The 22,998-nt window shown below is 42.0% G+C and overlaps 2 protein-coding genes across 3 annotated transcripts in view; one reads left to right on the forward strand and one right to left on the reverse strand.

The window, feature by feature from the left end:
• LOC117946933 (trypsin-3) overlaps nt 1-4,424 on the forward strand; it is a 30,863-nt gene extending 26,439 nt beyond the window's left edge. Inside the window, exons 7-8 of the mRNA XM_034875451.1 lie at nt 2,186-2,193; nt 4,410-4,424. The gene's annotated coding sequence lies outside the window, so the exon portion shown is untranslated. The remainder of the gene's footprint in view (nt 1-2,185; nt 2,194-4,409) is intronic.
• znf1035 (zinc finger protein 1035) lies at nt 1,589-22,407 on the reverse strand. 2 transcript variants are annotated; one of them, XM_034875351.1, is made up of 4 exons: nt 21,756-22,407; nt 13,289-13,343; nt 10,630-10,692; nt 1,589-10,516 (listed from the first exon to the last, which is right to left on the reverse strand). In XM_034875351.1, the coding sequence occupies exon 4, from the start codon at nt 10,473-10,475 to the stop codon at nt 2,274-2,276; it is 8,202 nt and encodes a 2,733-aa protein (XP_034731242.1). In that variant the 5' UTR covers nt 10,476-10,516; nt 10,630-10,692; nt 13,289-13,343; nt 21,756-22,407; the 3' UTR covers nt 1,589-2,273. The 2 variants fall into 2 exon arrangements, with proteins under 2 accessions (XP_034731242.1, XP_034731243.1); XM_034875352.1 differs by lacking the exons at nt 13,289-13,343; nt 21,756-22,407 and having other exon boundaries at nt 10,630-10,749.
• Between the last annotated feature and the right edge of the window lie 591 nt (nt 22,408-22,998).

A 22,998-nucleotide genomic window follows, 5' to 3' on the forward strand; every position in this document is an offset into this window, starting at 1 on the left:
ACAACTACTAATGTTAGAAAAACTACAAAACCAGACCAGACCTAGCTCGACCGGAAACCAAAGGGGCACGCCCACACACTTGTTTGGGCTGGTGAGACTGCCAGAGTAGTAACATTACGTTTTGAGTGGATGGTGAGCGTGAGACGCCGAAATGGATCCCAATAAGATTCTGAATGGAAAGTTTACTTTTTAAAAGCTGCCAAATGGTTCCATTGACAAGACCAAAGGGACGTGTCTAGTCATTGTGAAGTGAGCTATCATCGCAGCCCTTCCAATCTGAAATAGCACTTGATGGCCAAGCACACAGCTAATGCAAATTCTCCGTTGCCTCGTCAAAGTATTTTTTTCACCCTTTGATTAATGGACAGCGTTACACTGTGTGAGAGATTATTTGCTCCAAGAGTGAATGACTGCTCCAAGTGAGAATGTTACGTGTGAAATTGAACACTACAGTAGGCTATATGCCAATGTTGTTTTCAATAAAAAAACATTTGCACAAAACATTAAAAGGAGAAAAAATAATGGGACAAAATTAATCAAAGGACATTTAGACTGGATAACAATGAGCAATTCATTTGAAGTTAAATATGACAATGTGATCATCATTCAAATTTCCTATTTCAGAACTGTCCATAATGTTCATACTGTTCATATTGTAATATAATAACTTAATACTATTTATCCAAGTATCCTTGCATTATGCTCCATTTTAAATAATTTTTATTGAACTCTATGTTCACTAATGCCTCTATATTGTTCTGTTTAGAGTATGCATATATTGTGTGTATATATATTAGTGTGTATATTTTAGTTTTGGTTGTTTTGTGTGTAAGCACAGTGTGAGCAACGATGCTCCAAAGAAAAAATCCTCGTATGTGTCCTCATACCTGGCAAATAAAGCTGATTCTGATGCTGATTAATCATGATGAAATATTTTAATAGTTTGACAGCCCTAGTTGGAATTTTAAACTGATGGATTTAGAAGGACTATGGTTAACTGCTCCTCAGATCTCTGCAGGGTAAATGGAGACAGCTTGCTAGACTATCTGTGCAATCTGATTTTTCTCTTGCACGACTACAAGATACCAAACAGAAACCAACAGATAGAGAGCACATGCATTCTCCACACAAAAAGGTCCCAGGCATCTGCTTAATTCAAAATGCAATTTTCTACATTACTAACCACTGATCTGCCATACTGCCTGTGCAAGGAGATTATTGATAAGTGGTAGGCTATACTGTGATTTACATGTTTTGTGCATTTGCTAATAAAGTTTTTTTTTTTAAATAAGTATTGGCTATGGTTTTGTCTGTAAGAAGAATTTTTTTCAATTTGTAATAACCACACAACTGCTCTCAAATCCAGAATAGTACGTAGTAAGTTACCTTGCTGATGCACAATATTAGACAAAGTATTCCCTATTATTTCTATTTTGTTTGTGGCAGTATTAACGAAAATCATGAATGTAATTTTTTAGGAGTTTTAGACAAACCTCTAATTTGGGTTGGCGGAATAAAGTAAGACTTTTCATGACCAGCTTAATTTGTTAATTTTTCCAAAGTACACAGAAAAACTAAAAGAGAAATTTTGATTTTACTTCTGAATTGAATGCATCAAGTCAAATTTCTTTAGAAAGGACATCATCGGGTTGTGAAAATAATATTCAACTGGACACATTTAGTTTGTATGTGCAGGAAACTTACAAACTAGCAGCTAGAAAAATGCAATCCATAAATGCAGTGAAATGTTAAAAAATCAAAAATGATTTATTGTACATTAAGTCAAAACCAACTACTGATAGATGAAAACTGTCAGTTTAAAGTCTCTTATGTTTTATCAACAAAACTATTTCAAAAGAAATTTCAAACAAAACATGTTCGATAAAACAAAAAGCCGTGATCCCAGACTTTTTATAAGCACCTCATCTCATCTTCATTGTCTGTATTCATCTCACAGAATGTTAAACAGATTTACACAATTTTGTCATATATTTATGAACACTCATGAAACTGTGTAGCTAAATTACTCTATACAAGTTCAAATATTAGAACTAAAATATATACAATGTAAATAGAAACACTTCGTCATAGGTACATGAGCAAACATCTTTGTTAATATGTAACAAAGGCCAAAAATACAAATTGTATCTAAATTGTGATGAACAAATGGATGTACACAATCCAGTGTAGGAAGTATAAAGTAACTTGAAAAATCAAAGTTACTTTGTCTTCACTTTGAATAACTAGCTAAAGTAGATGGTATACAACAACCACTACTGAGAAGACCCAGCATGAGTCTGTTGATGTTCCTCCAGTAGGTGAGGAAAAGCAAAGGCTTTGTCACATTCTGTGCACTCGTAGACAACTTGGCCGACGTGACTTTCTTGGTGCTGCTTCAGATGAGACCACTGGCTGAATGACTTATAGCACATTTCGCAGCGGTACTCGCCAACTTCTTTTTCAGCATGCAATCTCATATGCAGAGACAGAGCGTGTGCTGAATTGAATTCCGAATGGCACCGAATGGCACTACATTTCAATTTGCTTTCCAACTGAACAGGGTCTTTTTGACGATGCCTTCGCTCGTGCTCTCTGAGGTACCGCTTCCTGGCAAACGTTTTTCCACAAAGCTGGCACTCGAATGGCTTCTCCCTTTGGTGCTGTTTATTTTGATGCTCCAAAAGATCACTTTTTGAGTAGAACTGCATTGAGCAAACAGGGCAATTATGCAAGTCTTCTCCGGTAACGTCAATCTCCTCTTCTTCTTCTGCTTGATAGAAAGTTGGAGGGGATGTTCTAGCTGATGGACTGGAGTATTCAGCTTTCATTGTTGATTGCTGTTGATGGGAACAGTGGTGCTGGCAGAAAGCATCTTTTCCCCAAAAACTCTGGCCACAGTCTGTGCATTCAAATTCAGTATTTGATATAACATGAGTGTGATTGTGTTCTTTAAGCTTGCTTTCAGAGGGAAATGTCATTTTACAAATGTTGCATTCAAAGGTACCATCAGGATGCGTGGGAAAATGACACATCAATTCAGTGGCACTGGCAAAACACTGATGGCAAACTGGACATATGAAACCGTGTGATAGATCTTCATCGTTACTTTTAGAGTTATGCTTCGTTTCTGCTGAACTATCAACATGGCTCATCAGATGGCTGTGGAAGTGCTGCCAAGATGAGAAAAAACTATTGTTGCATTGATTGCAGGGATATTCACTACTAGACGAGGATGGTTGATGGGTGGTCTTGTGCTTTTTCAGGTGAGATTCATGCAGAAAATGTTTATTGCAGTCTGAACATGAGTATGGCCGCTCTTTGGCCGCCATGCAACCATGTTCTGAGAGCTCCTCTGGGTCTCTGAAACGCTGACTACAAACACCGCAGCGGTACTTAAGTTCTTTGGGGGATACGAATGAACTTTCAGTATGTGATGCAGCCTTCTCAAGTTCTTCTCTTGAAATTGAAGGTGGGGGGCGATCACCTGACTTAGAGTGGCTTGTTCGATGCTCAGCTCTACTACTCTTGGAGGGAAACACCAGATTGCATATGTCACACGGGAAGTTCTCTTCACGATGGGTAGACATGTGTTCGGCCAACTGTGAAGGTCCTGTGAAACTGAAGTCACACTTTGAACAACGGTATGGACGGCTCTTTCCATGAGTGTGCTTGTGGTTACGCAGTGCAAAGAGTGAGACAAAACCCCTGCCGCATGCTTGACACTGAAATTCAGACTTGTGCATTCGCTGATGCTGCTGTAATTGGGATGCCTGGAAAAAACATCTACCACATTCTGCACATTCATGTGGTTTTTCACCCAGGTGACACCGCTGATGATCCTCAAGACTTTCTGATGTTGGGAATGTCTTGCCACACACATGGCACGGGAAGTAAGGCGCAGAGTCAGAGTCGCTGTCCTCACTGCCGTCATTTTCATCTTCACCGCTTTCACCAGTTGTACTGACTTGACCGCTGGATTGTTCAGTGCTGCACTTTTCAGGTAAAGTTCTCCCAAAATCCAGCTGCTCTTTTTTATGCCATTTTCTATAATGTCTTGCCAGTGATTTTTTGACAGAATAGGCCTTGTTACAGAAACGACAAGTGAATGCATCATCTGGATGCTCTTCTCTGTAATGATTACATAAAGATGGTCTTTTCCAAAACCTGTAATTACACAGTTTGCAAGCAAAAGGCCTACTTTGGTCGTGGCATGTTCTGTGGATTTCGAGATCAGATTGGGTGTACACCACCTTTGAGCAATCAGGGCAAGAGTATTCCCTATTATTTTCATGTAGCTTCATGTGTCTTTCAAGATTTCCTTGACTGGCAAACACCTGTCCACACTTAATACAAGAATTGCGCTTTTTTGCTTGTTCCTGTCTTCCATGGTCTTCAAGGTGACTAATAAGCATTAAGCCATCTGTAAAGCTCATATCACATTCTGAACATTGGTACTGCACAGCTTTCTTCACTTTGCTCGAGCTGCTTTGCACCTGATTTTCTTCCGAATTTTGTGGGGATTCGTCCATTACGGCATCTTTGTGGGAGAAGTTGGTCTGCAGAACCCCAGTGCCAGATGATGTGGAGGCTTCCTTAAACACTAGTACAGAGTCATTCAGCACAAAATCAATTTGTGCTTTCAAAGGTACTTCCAACTGTTGGGTTTCACTTCTCTTTGAAATGCGTCCAAATCTACATTTCCTGTTGTGATTACGGAGAAGACTTTTATTCCAGAAGCCCCTGTTGCATATTTTACAGTTAAAAGGACACTTCATTGTGTGTACACGCAGATGACCTGTTAGTCCAGCTTTATTTGTAAAGGTCATAGTGCACTTTGGGCAGGAAAATGTATTGGGGATCTCATTATCAACAGATGTATCTAGTTTACAGATTAAATTAGCCGCATCACTAAGCTGTTCGTCACAATTCTCATCCAAAGGCTCTTCTTTGACTTTTGGTATATTCAACAGATGGTGTTGTAGGGGAGCAGTGGACACTGGTGGTACCTTCGTTTCCAGCTGGTGTGCATTTAAAAAATGCTCCTGAAGCTGTGAAAACAGCAAGAAACGGGAACTACAGTATGCACAAGAAAAGCCTTTTGGTGGGCTTTTAGAGGTTGACTGTTGGAGTTGGCCAACTGTGGACTTTGATAATCCTGGGTTTTTTTTGGGGCACTTTGTGGAATGACGCTGCATATAATCCTTCCTTATAAATCTCTCACCACAATAATCACAGGCATATGGCCGCTCTCCTGTGTGCAGTCGGTTGTGCACATCCAATTGCCAGCTGTTCCCAAAAGCACGGGGGCAATGACTACATACATATTTGTGCTTGTTGTTCAAATAAGGATTAATCCGCTGTATAATTCTATTTCTCACTGCTTTAAGTGGGGTTGTCACATTTTCTGTTGGTGTATTGGTTTCCAGTATAGTTTCTTTGGAAATCCTTCTGCACCTCCTCGTCTTCAAATGCTTTTTCAGGGATTTTTCATGAGAAAATGACGAGCTACAGCGTGTGCACTTGAATTGTTTAATAGCATGGAACAAGGTAACATGTCGGGAAAGCTTAGACTGAGCTGGGAAGCTCCTTGAACAGACTTCACACCCAAATGTCTCCTTCTTTTCTGCAGGCTCCAGGCAAAACCTATTTTGCCAACCTTTTCCAACATCATCCAAACTAATTTTGGGAATACAGACTTCCAATCGCGTTATTTTCCCTCTACAGCGAGTCTGATGTACTTCAAGATGATCATACCTTGAAAAGCAGCTGTCACAGGCTTTACAGCGATAAGGCTTCACTTCGTTGTGTGTCAAAATGTGACGTCTCAGGCTTTGTGATTTCATGAAAGTCTTGGTGCAGAATTTGCACTTGTACTCAGATCCAACTTCTGTACGGGGCTTTTGTGCCGCTTCTCTGAGAGTAGGCGTCTTTGACAATTGAACTGCAGCCTCACCTTTGACTTTCGACTGCCCTTTTTCAACACCATCACAGAAAGCTTCATGCTGCAAACACATTATCCGACTTCTATATCTGTGTCCACAGTGCATACATGCATAGGGTTGCACACCGGTATGTGAAATAAGATGTCTCAAGAGTAACGATCTGTACCTAAACCTCTGTGTACAGTGAGAGCATTTAAACGGAAGCACCTTGGTTGCATTTGACCTTAAAGGCGTCGGGGCACGGCTCCGTTGTGAAGTGCTTTTACAGACATCACCATCAGGAGATAAGTCCATATTGAGCTCTGTAGTTTCCCTGCAGTCCCTCTGATGTTGATTTATTTTTGTGAATCCAAAGTACTGCCCGCATCTTGAGCATAGAAGCAGAGTGTTTGTCTTGTGGCCACGGTGATGATTTTTTAGACGGATTATCTTGAAAAATCTCCGTGGACAATAGGAACACTGATGTGGCCCCTTTTTCTTTGTGTCAGACTCCATTGTGACAAGATTTCTGGCTTGACCAGGCAAACACTTCTCATGATGGAGTTTAAGGTACAAGTCACGGTAAAACTGTTTTCCACAGTTAGAGCAGGAGAAGGGTTTGTCTCCAGTATGCTTGATCATGTGGCGTAGCAAATAGCGGCGAGAACGAAAATGATGGTTGCAAAATGGACACTGGTTTGTCGACAACCCAGATATATGTGTAAGGCAATGTTTTCTTAGAACTTGGGGATGATTAAATACCTCTTTGCACAAGGAACACTGTAGCCGTTTTGGTCCACTCTGCTCTTTTACAGATTCCATGGACTGCTGTGGTTTTAATGGTGGTCTCTCATCAAGCGGACTTATCTTGTTTGCCTTCTGTTTGTGGGTGTCTAGATGCCTAAGGAGATATGCAGGATACTGAAATTGCTGGTCACAGTCTGGGCATTGAAGCTTTCCCCTGTTAATATGTGAGCTTCTGTGCTTGATCAGTTCTCCAATTGTTGGAAGAATCTTTCTGCAGACAGTGCACTGTATCCTCCTCTGGTGAACGCTTTTATGACCTATCAGGGAGGCACGTTTCTTGAACCCTTTTCTACATTCCAGACAGCGGTATGGTCTTTGACCTCTGTGATTGCGCTCATGTTTCTTTAGCAACTGTGGTGTGTCAAAACACTTTTCACAAAAATTACAGATCAGGGCAAGACTGCCGTTTGCTTCACTTGATTTTGAGTCATTACTCACCCCAGTCATTGTTGTACTTGAAGTTGCTGGTTTGGGCAAGGTAGACAACAGCGAATTCCTGTACTTGAACATTTTGCCAGTGAGTTTAAACAGCTCATGTTTCTTCATATGTCTGTACTTCCCAGAAGCATGATAAAAAATTGCTGGACAAAGATTGCATTTGTAATATGGCAAAGCTTCTTTTTTTGTTTCCATTACCTTAAGCCGTTTATTCTTTTCATTTTTATTTAACTGTGTTTTCTGTTTAATTCCCTTTGTTTTTTTCGGTTCAATCTTCTCCTTTGATTTAACCCTCTCTTTTGCAAGCCGATTAACACACTCTCTGAGACAAAATGTTTTAATATGTCTATAGCGGTTAGATGGTAAGGTAAATGTAACGTGGCACAGGGGACACAGATATTTACCGGCAATTTTTTCCTTGCCACCACTTATTGTTTCTCTGACACAGTCACGCAAATGTCGAGCCCTGTTATAAGAGTACTTGAAAAGCCGTGGACAAAGAGGACATTTGTATAATCCTGTTGTCTCATTCTCCGATTTTTGGCTTTTCCCCCCATTGCGTTTTGCGGTACACTTACTTGATGAAACTGTTAAACCCTTTCCCTTGTGTACGTTGTGGAAGTGCTTTTTTGACTTGTCTGCAGTTATGAAGCTTTTACCACATACACTACATAGATGACTTTTGGAGATGTCAACAAGCTTTACGTAACATTCAGGCAGATTTGGATATGGTTTGAACGGTATCAGGTCCTTTTGTGGTGGTGTTTTAGTTTCTTTGATAACGACATCAGAATCTGTAACTGGAAGGTTAAGCTGCTTGCATCTTCCAGGTATTCGCTTGTGTCTTCGCAGGCTACAAGACTGTGCAAAATATGAGTCACACCCGTTACACTTATAGGGTGTTTTGCCAGTGTGAGTCCTCATATGCTTGACATAATGAACCATTTTGGAAAATATGAGTTTGCACTTATTGCACCTGAGGGATCTGCAATGTTTTCTCTTTTTTGATAGGTTGGAATCAGAAGAGAGATGAGGGCTTTCTTTGGTTAAGCAACACACATGTTTCTCTGCTTGTTCCTTCCCCATCAGGTAGAGATTACAAGTCTTGCAAAACTGGAAATTGTGCACTGAATGGCAACAATGGTGGTGTTCAATTAGATCATCTACATTGTGTGTTGTGTGTTTGCAATCTGCACAATGGTAGGAGTTACTCATTCCATTTACAGGCTCTGAGGTCTTCAATATTATGACAGGCTGCAGACGTTTTCTCATTTGTATAGAGAATTTGCGTTGAGGTGCTTGTCCTTCTGTATAGTTTATACCGTTACTGTCCGCCCCAGGACTGTCTTTATCGTGACTTGAATCAAGTTTTGTTTCATCAGCATCACATGAAGAATCGTCTCTTGACAGAGGTTCACCATACAGCACACCAAGGACTGACGGATCCACTGCAGATGTGTCCAACTCCACTGACTCAGTTGCTTTTTTAGCAATATCTACATTTAAACTTCCTGTTTGTTTGTCCACTAGACTTTGGTGTGGTGGCTGTTGCTGATCTGGAGAAGTTGCATTTGTAATCTCTGCTGGACTTGTCCCTTCTTTTTGTAGACAGGGATTTAGATCTGTGCTTGAGGTGTTTGACTGTGAACAAGATTCTAAACCATTAGAAACACTTGGCTCTTTACTGTCACTAGTCACAGGATGGTCAGCGCAGAATGGTTCTATAGAGGATGGTGTGGTTTTCTTCTCTGCTGCACTTGTCAATTCGTTTTTTGAACAGGGATTAACATTTGTACTTAAGCTATTTGGCTGCAAGCAGGATTCTGGATGACTTGCAACACATTGCTCATTTTTGTCACTGGCATTGCTGATATCACTTATCACAGCATGGCTCCCACAAATATTATCCTTAGTTACACTTTTCAGAAGACAGGATTCCACATCATCATTGTTAATATTCAAGGTACTTTTGCATTCCCTTAGTTCACAAGTGACATCTTTAGAATCTGACACATTCATAATCAGTGGATCTGAAGATTCATAGGCATTTGACTGGATCTCTTTCTCCTGGAAGTTAGTCTCCATATTTTCATCTTGACCATCAGTGGGGTTAGGATTTAGGGATTTCTGCTCATCAAATACCTGGATTTCAAATGCACCGGATTCCTTTCCTTCAATTTTTAGGTCACTTTTTTCCTGTGCGTCTTCTCTTGATGAGTCATGACAACCTATTGGGTTGGGACTATCAATTTTTTGGTCAAATAAGTCCTTAATTTCCTTTCTTAGGACTTTCTCATCTGAGTGATCTTGCTCATTGTCCAATGTAGTCATGCTATTTGGAGCAGTTGCAGCAATTTGCGCCTCCTCATTGCCATCAGGGTAATCCTTTATTCCATCAAAAGCCAAGCTTTCATGGCCACTCATCGAGAGGTTTGAGTTTTTTCCTTGAGTGAGAGCTCTCTCCACATACTCTTCTCTTGTCTGATCTGGACAACCACCATGATCCTTTATATCCTCTACAGTCTCACTACCTGTAGTTGTCCCCATGCTAAATGTAGTAGAGAACCGGGGGTGTCCTGTGTAAGATTTTACATTTTCTTCCATCTTGTCTTTTGCCCATTCAACTTTGTTTTCTCCTGTGTTCACATTTGATGTACTTGGTAGAATTACATTAGTCTTTAACATATTAGGGCACAGACTCTCTGTCTGAAGCATCACATTTCCAGTATCAGTGAAAAGCCATTCTGATGAGCTGTGTGGTGTAGCAATACCAGTTTTTGGTTTTGGAACTGAATTACTTGCCATGAATTTACAAGAGGGCCTTGTTTCACCAACTTCTGCTTCCGAGCAGCTACTGACATCTGAGTAGTCTTCAAGAAATGATGTAGCTAGCATTCCACAGTCTTGCTTAAGTTCTTGTAAGTCTGTTGTAAAAGATGAAGGATAGGATTCCAATGTCAATAATCCATCTGCGCCAAAATCTGATATACTATTTCCGCATCTTGGCAAGTAATCTTTTTCCATTTGATTTACATCAGCTTGCCATGGTGTTTCCTTGCAGTATCTTTGATAAAGACAGTCCTGACTGGTATTTTCAATACTAGAATTTGAGTTATAGTTTGTGTTGAAGTTTAAGTTTGTTGCTGGGGCATCATGTGAAGACAATGGATTAGGAAAGTCATGATGTCCAATCAAGTTCTCTATATGCTGGGAAAGACTTCCCTCTGACTCTGATGTCCTTCTCAAAGTGCTTGGATCTGATGATAGAGGTGGAATGTTATGAAAGTATGAATCCCACCCATTGGCCATTCTCTGCAAGGAATGGAAGCCAGGGCTTATTTTTCTCAATCCTGAAAAGACAAAACAACAAGATTACAAAAGACAAACTCCAATCATTTTCATGTAAAAAATATATATATATATATATATTATCCTAGAACATAGTTGAAAAGAAAATTCTGACCTTTTCATGGACACACAGAACCTGGACTATCCAGGGTGATGTGGGTAACATCTAAATAGAAACCTGGGAAAATAGATATTGAAATTTTTATTGTGAACATTTTACAAGCCACTAAAGACTTGTATTCTACAAATGACATAAAAATTCATTCAATTCTAAAAAATGTATGGTGGGGGGGGGGGGGGGGGGAGACACTGGGTCAGGCTCGGTTTGGAAAAAAACACCACGTGGTCACAGCCATGATGGCTCACTACCCAAAATGTGAAGTCAGAAGTAAAAAGGGGCTCCAGGGTGCATTGCTAATAGAGCCGTCAATCTCCCTCTATAATACCCTTTTTAAATATTCTAATATGTAATGCTCAAATGCAGCCTGTTATTAATATGTACTACACTAATCAGGCTTATGCTCTGCCAACGCCACTATATGCATGTGGTTGTTGTGACACATTCTTTCCACTAGAGGAACTTTCAACAATTGCCTGACCTTGAAGGGGACTACGTCCCCGCGCATTGCATTTCAGACACGCCGCTCTCCGTTTACTATCATTTTGCACCACTAGCACACAGCGACAGCTGCAAATCAACAGAGAACTAAGCTAAACGGTAGTGTCACTACTACTTTGGGAATTTATGAGCAACCTTTTTCTTGCAGATTGGCACGTTACTGAAAATACATCTTATATATGGCGATATATATGAAGTCAAAGCTACTCTGACAGCTATAGGGCAGCTACTGTAACATTAACTTTAGCTGTCTCCATGAAGCTCTTCTAACTTACAATCCAGTTAGGAAACAATAACTAGCTAACTAATGATAACATAAGCATTTTGGCTTGGAGGATGTTGATTTTAAAGTCATGTTAAAACTATTTCCAATTTTTCTTCCGATTTCCAGCCACAGCGTGTCACTCACCCTGTACTAACGTTCCATGCTCTGTGATGTTAAGACGTCACAATGCCTCGTGCTTCTCACTCACAACATATTGATCATCAGCTTTGACATAGGCCAAGGTGAGGAGAGGGAGATTAGTTAACGTTAGTCAATAGAAGAAGGGTTGGAGCAAGGACACATAGCTACCAAACTAACTATTTAAATTTAAGGGGAGAAGCCAAAAGGTCGGTGCAATACCTAGATAGGGTTGCTCAACTTGATGCACAGTGCTTGACCCAGGCTGAATAAAATTAGTGGCTTAAGTTATTAGTAATCCAATATACCATGTATGTCCTAGATCTATCTTGTCAAACGTGAGGATATTCTTGGCCTTCTTGGAGTAGGCCAGGTGGATAGGGCACTGCTAGGAGACTCCATAGCCACACAGCTGAAAGATTTTGGCACTCATATAGGCAACAACAGAGAAACTTGAACAGGGACAATTGGCAGGAATGGCCTGCTTGATCTGAACCTTACCTTTTGTTAACCCATTTGTGTTGGATGCTTCGCGCCAACAGATTATATCTACCGCCGGTTGCTGCGTTGTGCACCTCTGAAACTCCTGCCGGCTATTGCGTGGCGCAAAGGATCATCCAGCACTTCTTCATCATCATCATCATCTACCACATCCTCCTTCCCGAACTCCTCACTATCTTCCAACTCAATGTCACTGCCCTCGCTGTCAAAATCCTCCTGTCGTAGCGATTTTCTCGCTCGTCTCTCAAAAAAATCATAAACAAACGCACATGTGTGTACATTTTAGTGGTCACATGGCTTTAAACAACCAACAAGACCTGCCTCATGTGTATTTGAACCAATGACAGTGAGTCCTCTGCTGCACGCGTCATGAAAAGAGCGACAAATACAAAATGCTGAGCCAGGCAGCAGCCGGCAGGAGTTTCAGAGTTGCGCAACGCAGTAACCGGCGGTAGATGTAATGTGTCGGCGCAAAGCATCCGGCACAAATGGGTTAATGGACTTCTGTTCTTGACATGTATTTTCTGTCTGTATTGTAATGGTACTAGTTGGTTTAGCGTCTGGGGAGGAGTTCAAGGGCAGAGCATCAATACGTAAGTGGCCAACAAGTTCACTAGTGAAGCTCATTTGCTCCTGATGTCAAACTGGACAGTTCTGCAATAAAGCCAAATACAGTGGATAACTCTGAATTATGCCTACAACATAATTCTGCATTGTCCAAAACAACATGCATTAAGCAAGTCATGAGGATACTTGTTACAGAACACTTTAGGCAAAACATCGATCACTGACTTTGCCCTTGTTTTATCAAATCTGGGGCCATATGTCTTGGAAACTCGATTAAGGAGTGCAGCAGGGCTGTTAACTGATCGCCATTGGGTGCCGAGTTGGATCAGGTGGCAGGAAAGACTACTAGACAGTGCCTGGCAAAACCAAAGATGTTGTGAGTGTGAAGCAGGAACACCTCGACCAACTGCCTTTTTGCTTGTTTAAAAACAAACTCCCTCTCTTTTTCTCATGGGTGGGCCAAATTCTCTGGGTGGGCAAAGCAGAGTAAGGGGATGTAATCTCGCCCCTTATGACCTCATAAGGAGCAAAAGGCAGAGCAGGATACCCAGGGCTTGATTTACACCTATCGCAATTTCTAGCCACTGGGGGACCAAAGGCAGGCTGGGAGAATGCATATTAATGTTTAAACCTTATAAAGTGAAATTGTCATGCCATGTGACAATGCTAAACAACCTTACTTACCTGGTTTTGAACGTCTGCAGCCATCTAAATCTTGAAAGACATTAATCCTGGCTGCCTGTAAAATTAAAGGAAATATTATTAATGCTATCACTTGTCATGAATTTTGTTTGTGAAGGATTAAATAAAAAGAAGAAAAAAAAGGCACTGTGGCTATTGATCTAGACAAGACAGAACTCATGAGATAAGATATTGAAAAACGTTTAATTTTTTAAAACATCTACAGCCAGTTATGCATGCTTACAAGTACAGAAATGACACCCTTGTCTCACTTACAAATTCTTAAACTGGCTTGCGCTTGCAGGACTCCATAACGCGACCCAAGACCATTTTCTGTTACAGTGTGAACTATTTGCACCTGTGCAACCTGCAAATTTGTTTGAAAAACAACGAGGGAGTGAGTCTGCCAGAGTTGGCCAATGTGCGTGAGAGGGGGAGGGTCCTTGAGTAATTTGTCAACTGTGAGGGTAACATAAACTACACTCATGTGTTTCACTCTTGTGGCGTCACACTCATCATCCTTCAAAGTCAACCACGGCAAAACATGCACATGCTGTTGCAAGGTGCTGTTGTTACAATGTTTCCAGGAAAATCATGATTTTGCCATCCATAACCTATTTTTTTGTGATGATCCGCAGCCAAAGTTCATCCATGCAATTTAACAACAATCGCACAATGGCAAGGAAAATGCTGTCTAGAGAAAGCCGATAAGGTGTTAGTTTTGGCCTAGTCCCCCGTTGCTAGTCTGGCTAGTCCACACAGTATTCTGAGATGGGAGAAAAGCGTGCTCTGGTTCATTGGCATTTCTTTAAAACAATACCAAGCATATTGTGCTGTGCTAAGCACTGACAGGATCGACAGTGCCACTGTAAAATAGCCTCTGGAAGGAATTAGTTTTTGTGGAACATGTGTATTTGTCTACAAAGTTGTTGTAGTCATGCAAAATAAAACTTGGATCAAACCGATAGTAATATCTGTGTATTCTCAGATTTATTAGCATTTTAAAAAGGAGAATTCCGGCCAATTTTTATGTTAATCTTGATTGCTATAAATATGCGAGTACTTTCGATTGAAAAATCCCCGACCTGAATCGTTGCAGGAAACATTGAGTAGCTGCAGCTACATGTACAAGCTTCCACTGAGCTAAAAACGGCAGTTAAGGGGGCAAGTTTTACAGTGCCTTTGTGCCTCTTAACAGACACACAATGCAATTCTGTTCATGTTGTCTGTACAATGTGAACAGGACCAGTACGTAACATCAAGATGCGTTTTGAACTCAGACATTGTTTTAATTCACTTACCCTGTCTTGATCTTGCCAGTGAGTAGCTTGCCTGGTTTGCTGCTAGTGATAAGTGCGCTCAGCCAGGCTTTAGTGAAAATCATAAAGCAGCAGTTCCGTGTGTATTCGCCTTTGTTCCCGCCTTCCTTGTCTCTGGCAGCCGACAAGAATCCCCCGAGTGCCCGGTGGTCTGATGGGTGTCACCCATGCCTTCGCGGCGACAAATTGTAGTTTTCTCAACAAAAAAAAAAGGTAATTGAGCACTGGAGGGGGTATGACCATATCAGTAACTATGTAACTCCATGGATACGGGACAAATATGCATGTGGCTTGCACAGTAATAACGTTAGCTCGCGCTTGGAGCAGCTGCTTCATCTGCCTGCGGCACCTCTTGTCTGGTTCTTTCCAACTCTTGAGAGGAGAATTCTTCGTCTGTATTCTCGGGTTCTATTAAATAAGAATGACCATCAAACTCAAAAGGCTCTTCTGTGTGTTGTATATCTGCTATATTCTCCTAGTTACGTTACTCCAAGCTTCTTTCCTTGCTAACAACTGAGCTCTTCAAACACTATCAGCACACTACTGTTTAGCTACCTTTTCCTGCTACAACTGAATTACCAGGAGACAGCGCAAGGCAACAGCTAGCCCTCAGTGCCGTTATTAGCTGTTAGTGATAAGTTGGTTCAGCCAGGCTTTTGTGAAATTCATAACGCAGCACAAGAGTTGGAAAGAACCAGACAGGGAGGTGCAGCAGGCAGATGAAGCAGCTGCTCCCAGCGCGAGCTACAGCTGGCAGTAACGTTATTACTGTGCAAGCCACTTGCATATTTAGCCTGTTTCCATGTTGTTACATAGTTACTGATATGTCCGAACGACTACAGTGCTCAATTACCTGTTGTTGAGGAAGGAATAAACTACAATTTGTCACCGAAGGCATGGAGGACACCCACTAGACCCCCCGGCGCTCAGGGGATTGTTGTCGGGTGCGGGAGGTGAGGAAGGCGGGGACGAGGGCCGCTTGTCCGGCTACGGAATCTACCCCACAGATCAACACTGGCAAGCCTCCTACTCGCCAACAACAAATCGATCACACACAAATTGCCTGAGCTACAAATGCACACGGAACTGCTGCTTTAGGATTTTTTCAAAGTCTGGCTGAACACACTTATCAATAGTAGCTAACAGCTAGCTCTAGCAGCTAACCAGGCAAGCAAGCCACCCACCGGCAAGATCGAGACAGGGTAGGTGAATTAAAACAATTTTTGAGTTGAAAATGCATCTTGATGTTATGTAAGGGCCCTGTTCATGTTGTACAAGCATATTAATTGCATTGTGTGTCTGTTAAGAGGCACAAAGGCACTCTAAAACCTGTCCTGTTAACTGCAGCTACTCATTGCTTCTAGCACCAATTGAGGTCGGGTTTTTTCTCCAATATAAAGTACTTATAGCGATTAAGATTAACATAAAAAATTGGCCGGAATATCCTTTAATGTCAATACTGATGTCAGCTCCGACATTTGCCGCAGTACAACTCCCTCATTTGGTTAAGAGAGGTAAAGGTAGAGAGATCCCTTTTGTCCCCATTGGAGATAAAAACAATTGAACAGAGGCAGGGATATGTAGACAGAAAGGTGGAAATCCCACACATATCCGCCGGCAAATCACACCCTTAACACTATAGTGATATTTGCTGATGATATCACTGTAGTGGGACTGATTACCAACAACAAAGAGGCCCTCTATAGGGAGGAGGTCGAACATCTGGCTGGGTGTTGTTCAGACAATAACTGGTCCTAAACACAATATAAACAAAAAAAAGGAGATCATCATGGACTTGAGGAGATCCAAGCAGATCACACACCACCCACTTTATATAAATGGTGAAGAGGTGGCTATGGTAGACAACATCAAATTCCTGGGAATCCACATCTTCAAAGAACTCACATGGTCCCTCGGCACCTACCACCTGGTAAAGAAAGTCGAACAGGGGATTTTCTTTCCCAAGAAACTCCAAAAAGCCGGTCCCCTCTCTCAGCTGCCGGTCAACTTTTGTTGTAGCACAATAGAAAGCATCCCCTGTCAGTGTGCCACAGTGTGGAATACCAGCTGCACAGCATGGAACAAAAAGAACTTGGCCCTGGGTGGTTAAAAAGGACGCAGAAGATTGTGGCAGCTGTGCTCCTGTACCTGGCCGTGTATGCTGTCTGCTTACAGGGGACAGCTAGTAGCATCAGCATGCATCCAGGACACGTCCGTTTGTCCCAAAAACAACAAAAGATACTGAACACTCAAAACCCAGACTAACAGACTGAAGAACTACCACAGATGTAGCCTCCATGCTGGGTCAGTGAAATAGCTTACAGTGGCACACTAAAATGGAAGAAGGCCATTTTTGCAATCATCTTTCAAATCTACCATCTCTTCCTTTTCTGACCCCTTGTAAAATACAACCACATCCATCTCCACACCGGTGCAACCACTGCACATATGCTTGCAACTAGGGCTGCACGATTAATCTAATTGCAATCACGATGTCACTCTGTGCAATTACATAACCACAAACATGTTGCGATTTAAGTAAACGAAAGGGTGCGCTTTGTCCCCTGCAGCCTTCACGCTGTAACACCCTTCTCTTTACCAACAGTATTGACAACAAATGTAGCTAGTCTTAAGAAGCTTGGTGTTCTCTTAACTCACTTAAAACTGTCTTTGCTATCTCTGTCCCTCACACAGCCGCTACGCTAACTCCACAAGCGTCATTCTCTTCCCTTCACCAGTCAGGCACTGCCTTTACTTACTCGCCTGCTGTTCTCGCCAACGCACAAAAAGAGGACCAGACTCAGCTCACTATTGACTTGTACTGCGTGAAGGTTCCACCTCAAAAACTTCACTTCTGTGAAAAGGAGGACATATTTTGTCAGGCATCCTGTCAAATTATGTTGCCTCACTGCAAGTCAGCAGGAATGGACTGATTCACACACTGTTTGTAGGAGAGGTTGTTGGGAAAGTAAGAGGAGTCCCCTGAGATAGTTTTATTTGTGTACCAGCCCATTTCTGCACAGTTGGAGTGGGGTAACATAATTTGACAGTACGCCTATCAAAATATGTGACTGATCTGGCTGAAGAAACTGAACTGCAAGATGAGTAAGTCCACCTGTTAACTGGAGTGATAAGAGCTGTTTTGTAGTCATCGGATGTTTGTTGTGTCCTAACCTTCCCACGTTCACCCGTTGATTGGGCAGCTTTTTGGTTGCAGTCTCCTATAGCAATTATTTTGTTGTTAGCATTTCGGATAGCATAACATCTGAACATTACAATCTCCCGTTTGAACCGGTAGGTTGTTTGTTGATGAAAATTGAGTCTATTACGTTTACGCTGCGTTCGAATTTCAGTAAATAGATCTGCATTCAAATTTTAGTAAGTAGTTCACTTCTTTAGTAGCCCGTTCATATGTCTTCTATGTCCTCTATGACCTTACATTCCTTGTCAGTGTGTCGGTACAGCTCAGTATAGCCATAAGCCTCCAATACAACAGCGCCCTTTAGAGTGACAAAATTTGACAGGTCCCAGAATTTGATGCAACACCTGCATAACAGCAGACCTTTATTGCAACGCTATTGCAAAACCCTGTCAAAAGGGCTATAGGGAATGGTCTCCTGCCAGATTGAAACTGGGGGACAATGCATTAAATGGACGTTAAGTGTGTACTGCACAGTAACTCATGGGTATCTGCTAGCAGCAAGATGTTCTATGCAGTTAAGTACTATGAGACAAAAAATGTATCCAATCTAAAATTGCATTTAGAAATGGCACACTCTACTAAAACACAGGAACCATAGAGTTTTATATTTGAGAAGATAACAATAGCTTGCACTCTTTGCAGCATATCAAACTACTCTTCCTCAGACATCTCACACTAATGCCTTAGGGAACATACAGCTCTTATCATGGTCCTGGCTCCCCTGGTACCCAGTCTGCTGCTGATTATTTGAAAACCATATAATTGTTTAATAATATACAGTGGGTATACAAAATGGGTTATCACAATTAACAATTGCCAACAGCTTGCATCAAGGCAAATTACTATTTTGCTCTGAAGAAGCATAAATCCAAGAATACTACCTATGAATTGTGGCATGTTACTGGTTTACATTAAGCATGTGCAGGAAGGTGACATTTTAGGAGAGGTTTCTCACCTGTGACTCACTGTTCTCAACTTCAACTAAATAAAAGGTTTTAATACTATGGATTCCTGCTTCAATTCAGTTGGTATGATGTGTAGTAAGTGTGCTGGAATAACAAGTGGTAGTGCAACCTGCATGAATGGACAACAATCTGAGGTGGTAAAGAGTATATTGGAAAAAAAAGTCAGTGCGATTTGTCCCACAATGTTGGCCTTCGTAGGCCTGTTTTTGGGGCTTCCGACGCAGATTCAAGTGGTTGTCGGCATTTAAAATAAATTACCATTAATAAACTAATATCCTACACTGCGATATTTAATATAAAGATCATAATAGACTTCTCTCTGTGACTTCTTCACCGCTAAACAATTAGCCCCATAGCAAGCAAGCAAGCTAGCTTACCAGCCAGCCAGCCAGCCAGCCTCTAAATTATTAATGTAAGAAATTAATGTTTAATTCACACACTCTTGTCAAATCTAAGGAAAGCACATTGATATTTGCCAGATGAGTGACATGTTTGTTTGGCTTATTTTACAGTAACCAATATATGATGAAGGCATGTTGAGGGGAGGAAATTAACGAGCAAACGAGCAAGTAGCCTGCCATTCGGTTGCTCCGCTTATGCTGTAGGGAGACTTCTTTGCTGAGAGAATGGATGATCTTACTGCATGCAATTGGATAACACGACGTCCAATCACAACAACACACAGGGTGACATATCCAAAGCCCCATATGCTTGGCTACCAGCGGCTCTAACTGGTAGATTAAACTTCATCATCTGTTTAGCTAGCTTCTGGCCCGCCTATATCAGATACACCGAAGTGATTGGTGCAGCATGGCTACAAGGGCATAGTTAATGACCAACACCACTCAATGCCAGAGTAACTCCCTGAGCAATTCAAATATTGCTCTCGTGAGAACTCTGGGTTTCCAGGGTAGAAAACACCAGGCTGCTACAGCATAACCATACAGACCTCTACACAAATCTGACTTGTCAGTTACAACTTGACTCAGCCAAATATTTCTCATTTCTCTTCTGACGTGGCTTGCATAGTTCTGCGGCGTTTAAGTGTTTACACTGTATGAATTAGCCCAGTCGCTAACAGATCCTATGATTTTAAGCCTGCATGCACATTTTCTCTTACTTACTTTCACTCACTCAGGCCACACGCCCTTTTACATAACTTGAACAGCTTAAGGTATAGTCTCATGTGACGTGTCCTTGAACTCAGCAGAGAGTTCCTTCTTCATTGGTGACGTTTTGGCCTGCCCCCTAAACTCAGAACATCTGCCCTTTCATAACCGCTGACCCATTTAAGGTAGAGTCTTGTGTGAGGTATGCTTGAACTCAGCAGAGAGTTTTTTGTGATTGGTAAAGGTTTACCCCAACCCCTATGCTTTGCCCATGCCCCCTTTAACTCCTAATTTTCACCAGGCGCATCTGAGCTGCGTCTTGGGCGTGGGCCCTGCAAGCAATCGCCTCCATTCAAGTAAATGTATGCCGGCGCGTCCCAGAAGTCTGCGTGGGGCTCTTTGCTCTGCTAAATATATGCGACAGGTCTATTTTCATGTGAGCCACGGGGCCTTCGGGAAGCTGGGCAGGAAGTGAGAGGGTGATTCTATCCAGTCAATTTACCACATCACAGATCTTTTTTTATAAAGACAACACCAGAAAAGAGAAGGTATGGAGTTTAACTGTAGGAATGCCTGGAGTGGAAGGTAGCTAGCTTAATAGACACATGATTGTTCTGTAAAGTACAAAGTAGAGACAATATAATCTGTGAGTCGGGCAGGCAAGACGCTCTCAGGGTGGTATAGCATGTGGCGGAGAACGGAACAAAACAGCGGACACACCCAGTGGAGAATCGGTATCCGGCTGAAAAATACTTTGAAAGGAGACCATAGGTGGCAGTAATGCTCAACTAGGTTGCAATTCACATTGAAAAGAAGAAGAGGAAGAAGTAAGTAAGTGAGTGGGTACACAGTTCTGCGTGTTATGTTTGTGTACTGAATGTAATGTTTCGAGTTGAAACAGTGCATATATATTAATTAATGAGGTTGTTCTTTGCAGTGGTATATAAGCGTATATGGTTTGACAATGCTTCTCTTGCCAAGGGATCATGGGATATGTTGTGAAAAACAAAAGTTCTTTAAATTTATTATGTTCATAATTTTTTTTTTTGACAGACGGATAGAAAACAACTGACAAAAATTCTGTGTTTGGCTGTGGGTAGAAAATCAGAGACTACCCAAAAGGGGAGTGAGGGCCTTTAATACTCTTTTATAAACTTGTTATCCCTCTCTACCTGCAAGGCACCTTTCAGTGTTTTTTCTCAATGCAATAGCAGCACCCTCAGCTAAGAGTTGACAGTGAATATGACAGAGGTGCATCATCCAAGAGAATGCAGCTGTTTATAGATTATTGGACAGATGGATCATATAAAAAAAAAGTGTCTTGAAGATGACAACTTTTTCTTGTTTTAGAGCTTACTGCGCATATTGTAAATCTTTTAAAGCAAATTAAGTCACTAAACAGAGCTCCCACAAGCCAGGGATGTATGAAGGATTACCATGCAGCAGGTGAACATAACATTGCCAACTATTTTCTCTGGTAAACTTGTGTTTTGTTGTCTGTTATAATCTGGGCAGATGAGCATTTTATATCGCCCCATGTTTTAGTTTCCAATAGGAAAAACAATGCATGACCACCTGCTCTTGTCTCGATTGTGTTATTGCAAGATGCTGTTCTTTTAACCAGCCATGACGGATGACAGCAAACAAAAGGAAACTGTAAGATGCAATCAGCTCGACAAAAACACTATCAGCTGCAGATAGGTTTGTGACTCTAGACATGTGTTACAGATGTATTTGACACTGACGTAACGTTAGGTTGTTGTTCAGGGTAAAGCTAACTAGCTACCCCAGTGACTAGCCAGCACAATGCTAGCTAGCACGGAAAACCAACAGCTAATGACTCCTCTGCAGCTGGTCTTAAGCAGGACCCCTTACCAGATCAGTGCTCCGTGTTGTACGTGCGTGCTTCGCCGCCGGTTCCTTTGTGGTTTATCCGCTACATGGTCTGTGTTGAAATAATCACAAGCAAACAGATGTCGCCCAAAGACAGTACATGGTTTTCTTTGCCAGTACGCAGAGAAAGCAGCAGTCCTATATCCCGATGGCGTCCGTCTTTCTTACAAAATATTGTCCGGAGATCCTCCTTTCGGTCTGGATTGTGTGTCGATGGGGGTCGTTGAATCTAAAACCCAAGTGTTTTCCCTCCGTACGTCGGCTACAGGACTTGTTTTGCCTCGGGTAGTGGTGCTAGATGCAAGTCCTCCTCCATTATCTTCATTTGCGCATTTTCAGACAATGTGCCCGGAATTGTGCGTACGTTATACAACGGTTTGATTACAACCAATAACAAGGGGCAAGGACTCCGAGAAAGCCCGCCCCCGCATGTTCTATGGCTGACACAGCCAGAGCTTGAGGGGGCGGCTACGCGACTCTTTCCGTGCGACCGCGCCACGGTTGCCTCCTTGCTGCTGCTGCAGCTGCGCCTGCACTCCCAGTCCTTACGTGCTGTGGCAGTCTGGCAGACACACAGTATTACTTGTGCTTACAGAAACTGCGCTGATCATTGAAGTCCTCAGCGGGGCCTCGGGACTCTCCTGTGCCGTTTCAGTACCACTCTGTTGATTTTAGACGAGCACCATGATCCAGGTTACAGGGGAACTCAACCAGTTACCAGGCATACTTGTCTGCTGGACTAGATGGTTGGACCTCAAAGGGTTAATACCTTGCATACCACCATTTTGAGACTATCTACAAAATGGCGCCACCTCTATTGGTGCGCATTATTGCCAAATCCCTTTGGCTGAGGGGGCACATGAGAACCACTTCCAATGGAAATGGATAAATTGTTCATGAGAAGAAGAAAAAAAACAACTATATATTTTAAATAACGGGGGGGGGGGGGGGGGCAGGATCCTCCGACCGAGAGTCTGTGAACAGACAGTTGCTTTACTTCTTCTAACTGGTGCATTTATGCACCCACGAAATTTAGTTTTTACCTCAGCATGTGCAGTTTATTGAGCAATTGATCCTAGGTCCCTGAAGGCATGTCCATACAACAAAATAGTTGCAAATGAAGATGGGACCATTTTCTGACCAAGTCAGGCGGAGCAAACCTCTCAGCCTGCCATTGCTGGAGAAAAAAAGAGTCTACTGCCTTGAAAGAACTGGTTAGATTAGT

Source organism: Etheostoma cragini, chromosome 6, assembly GCF_013103735.1.
Source record: "Etheostoma cragini isolate CJK2018 chromosome 6, CSU_Ecrag_1.0, whole genome shotgun sequence".
Classification (NCBI taxonomy): Eukaryota; Metazoa; Chordata; class Actinopteri; order Perciformes; family Percidae; genus Etheostoma; species Etheostoma cragini.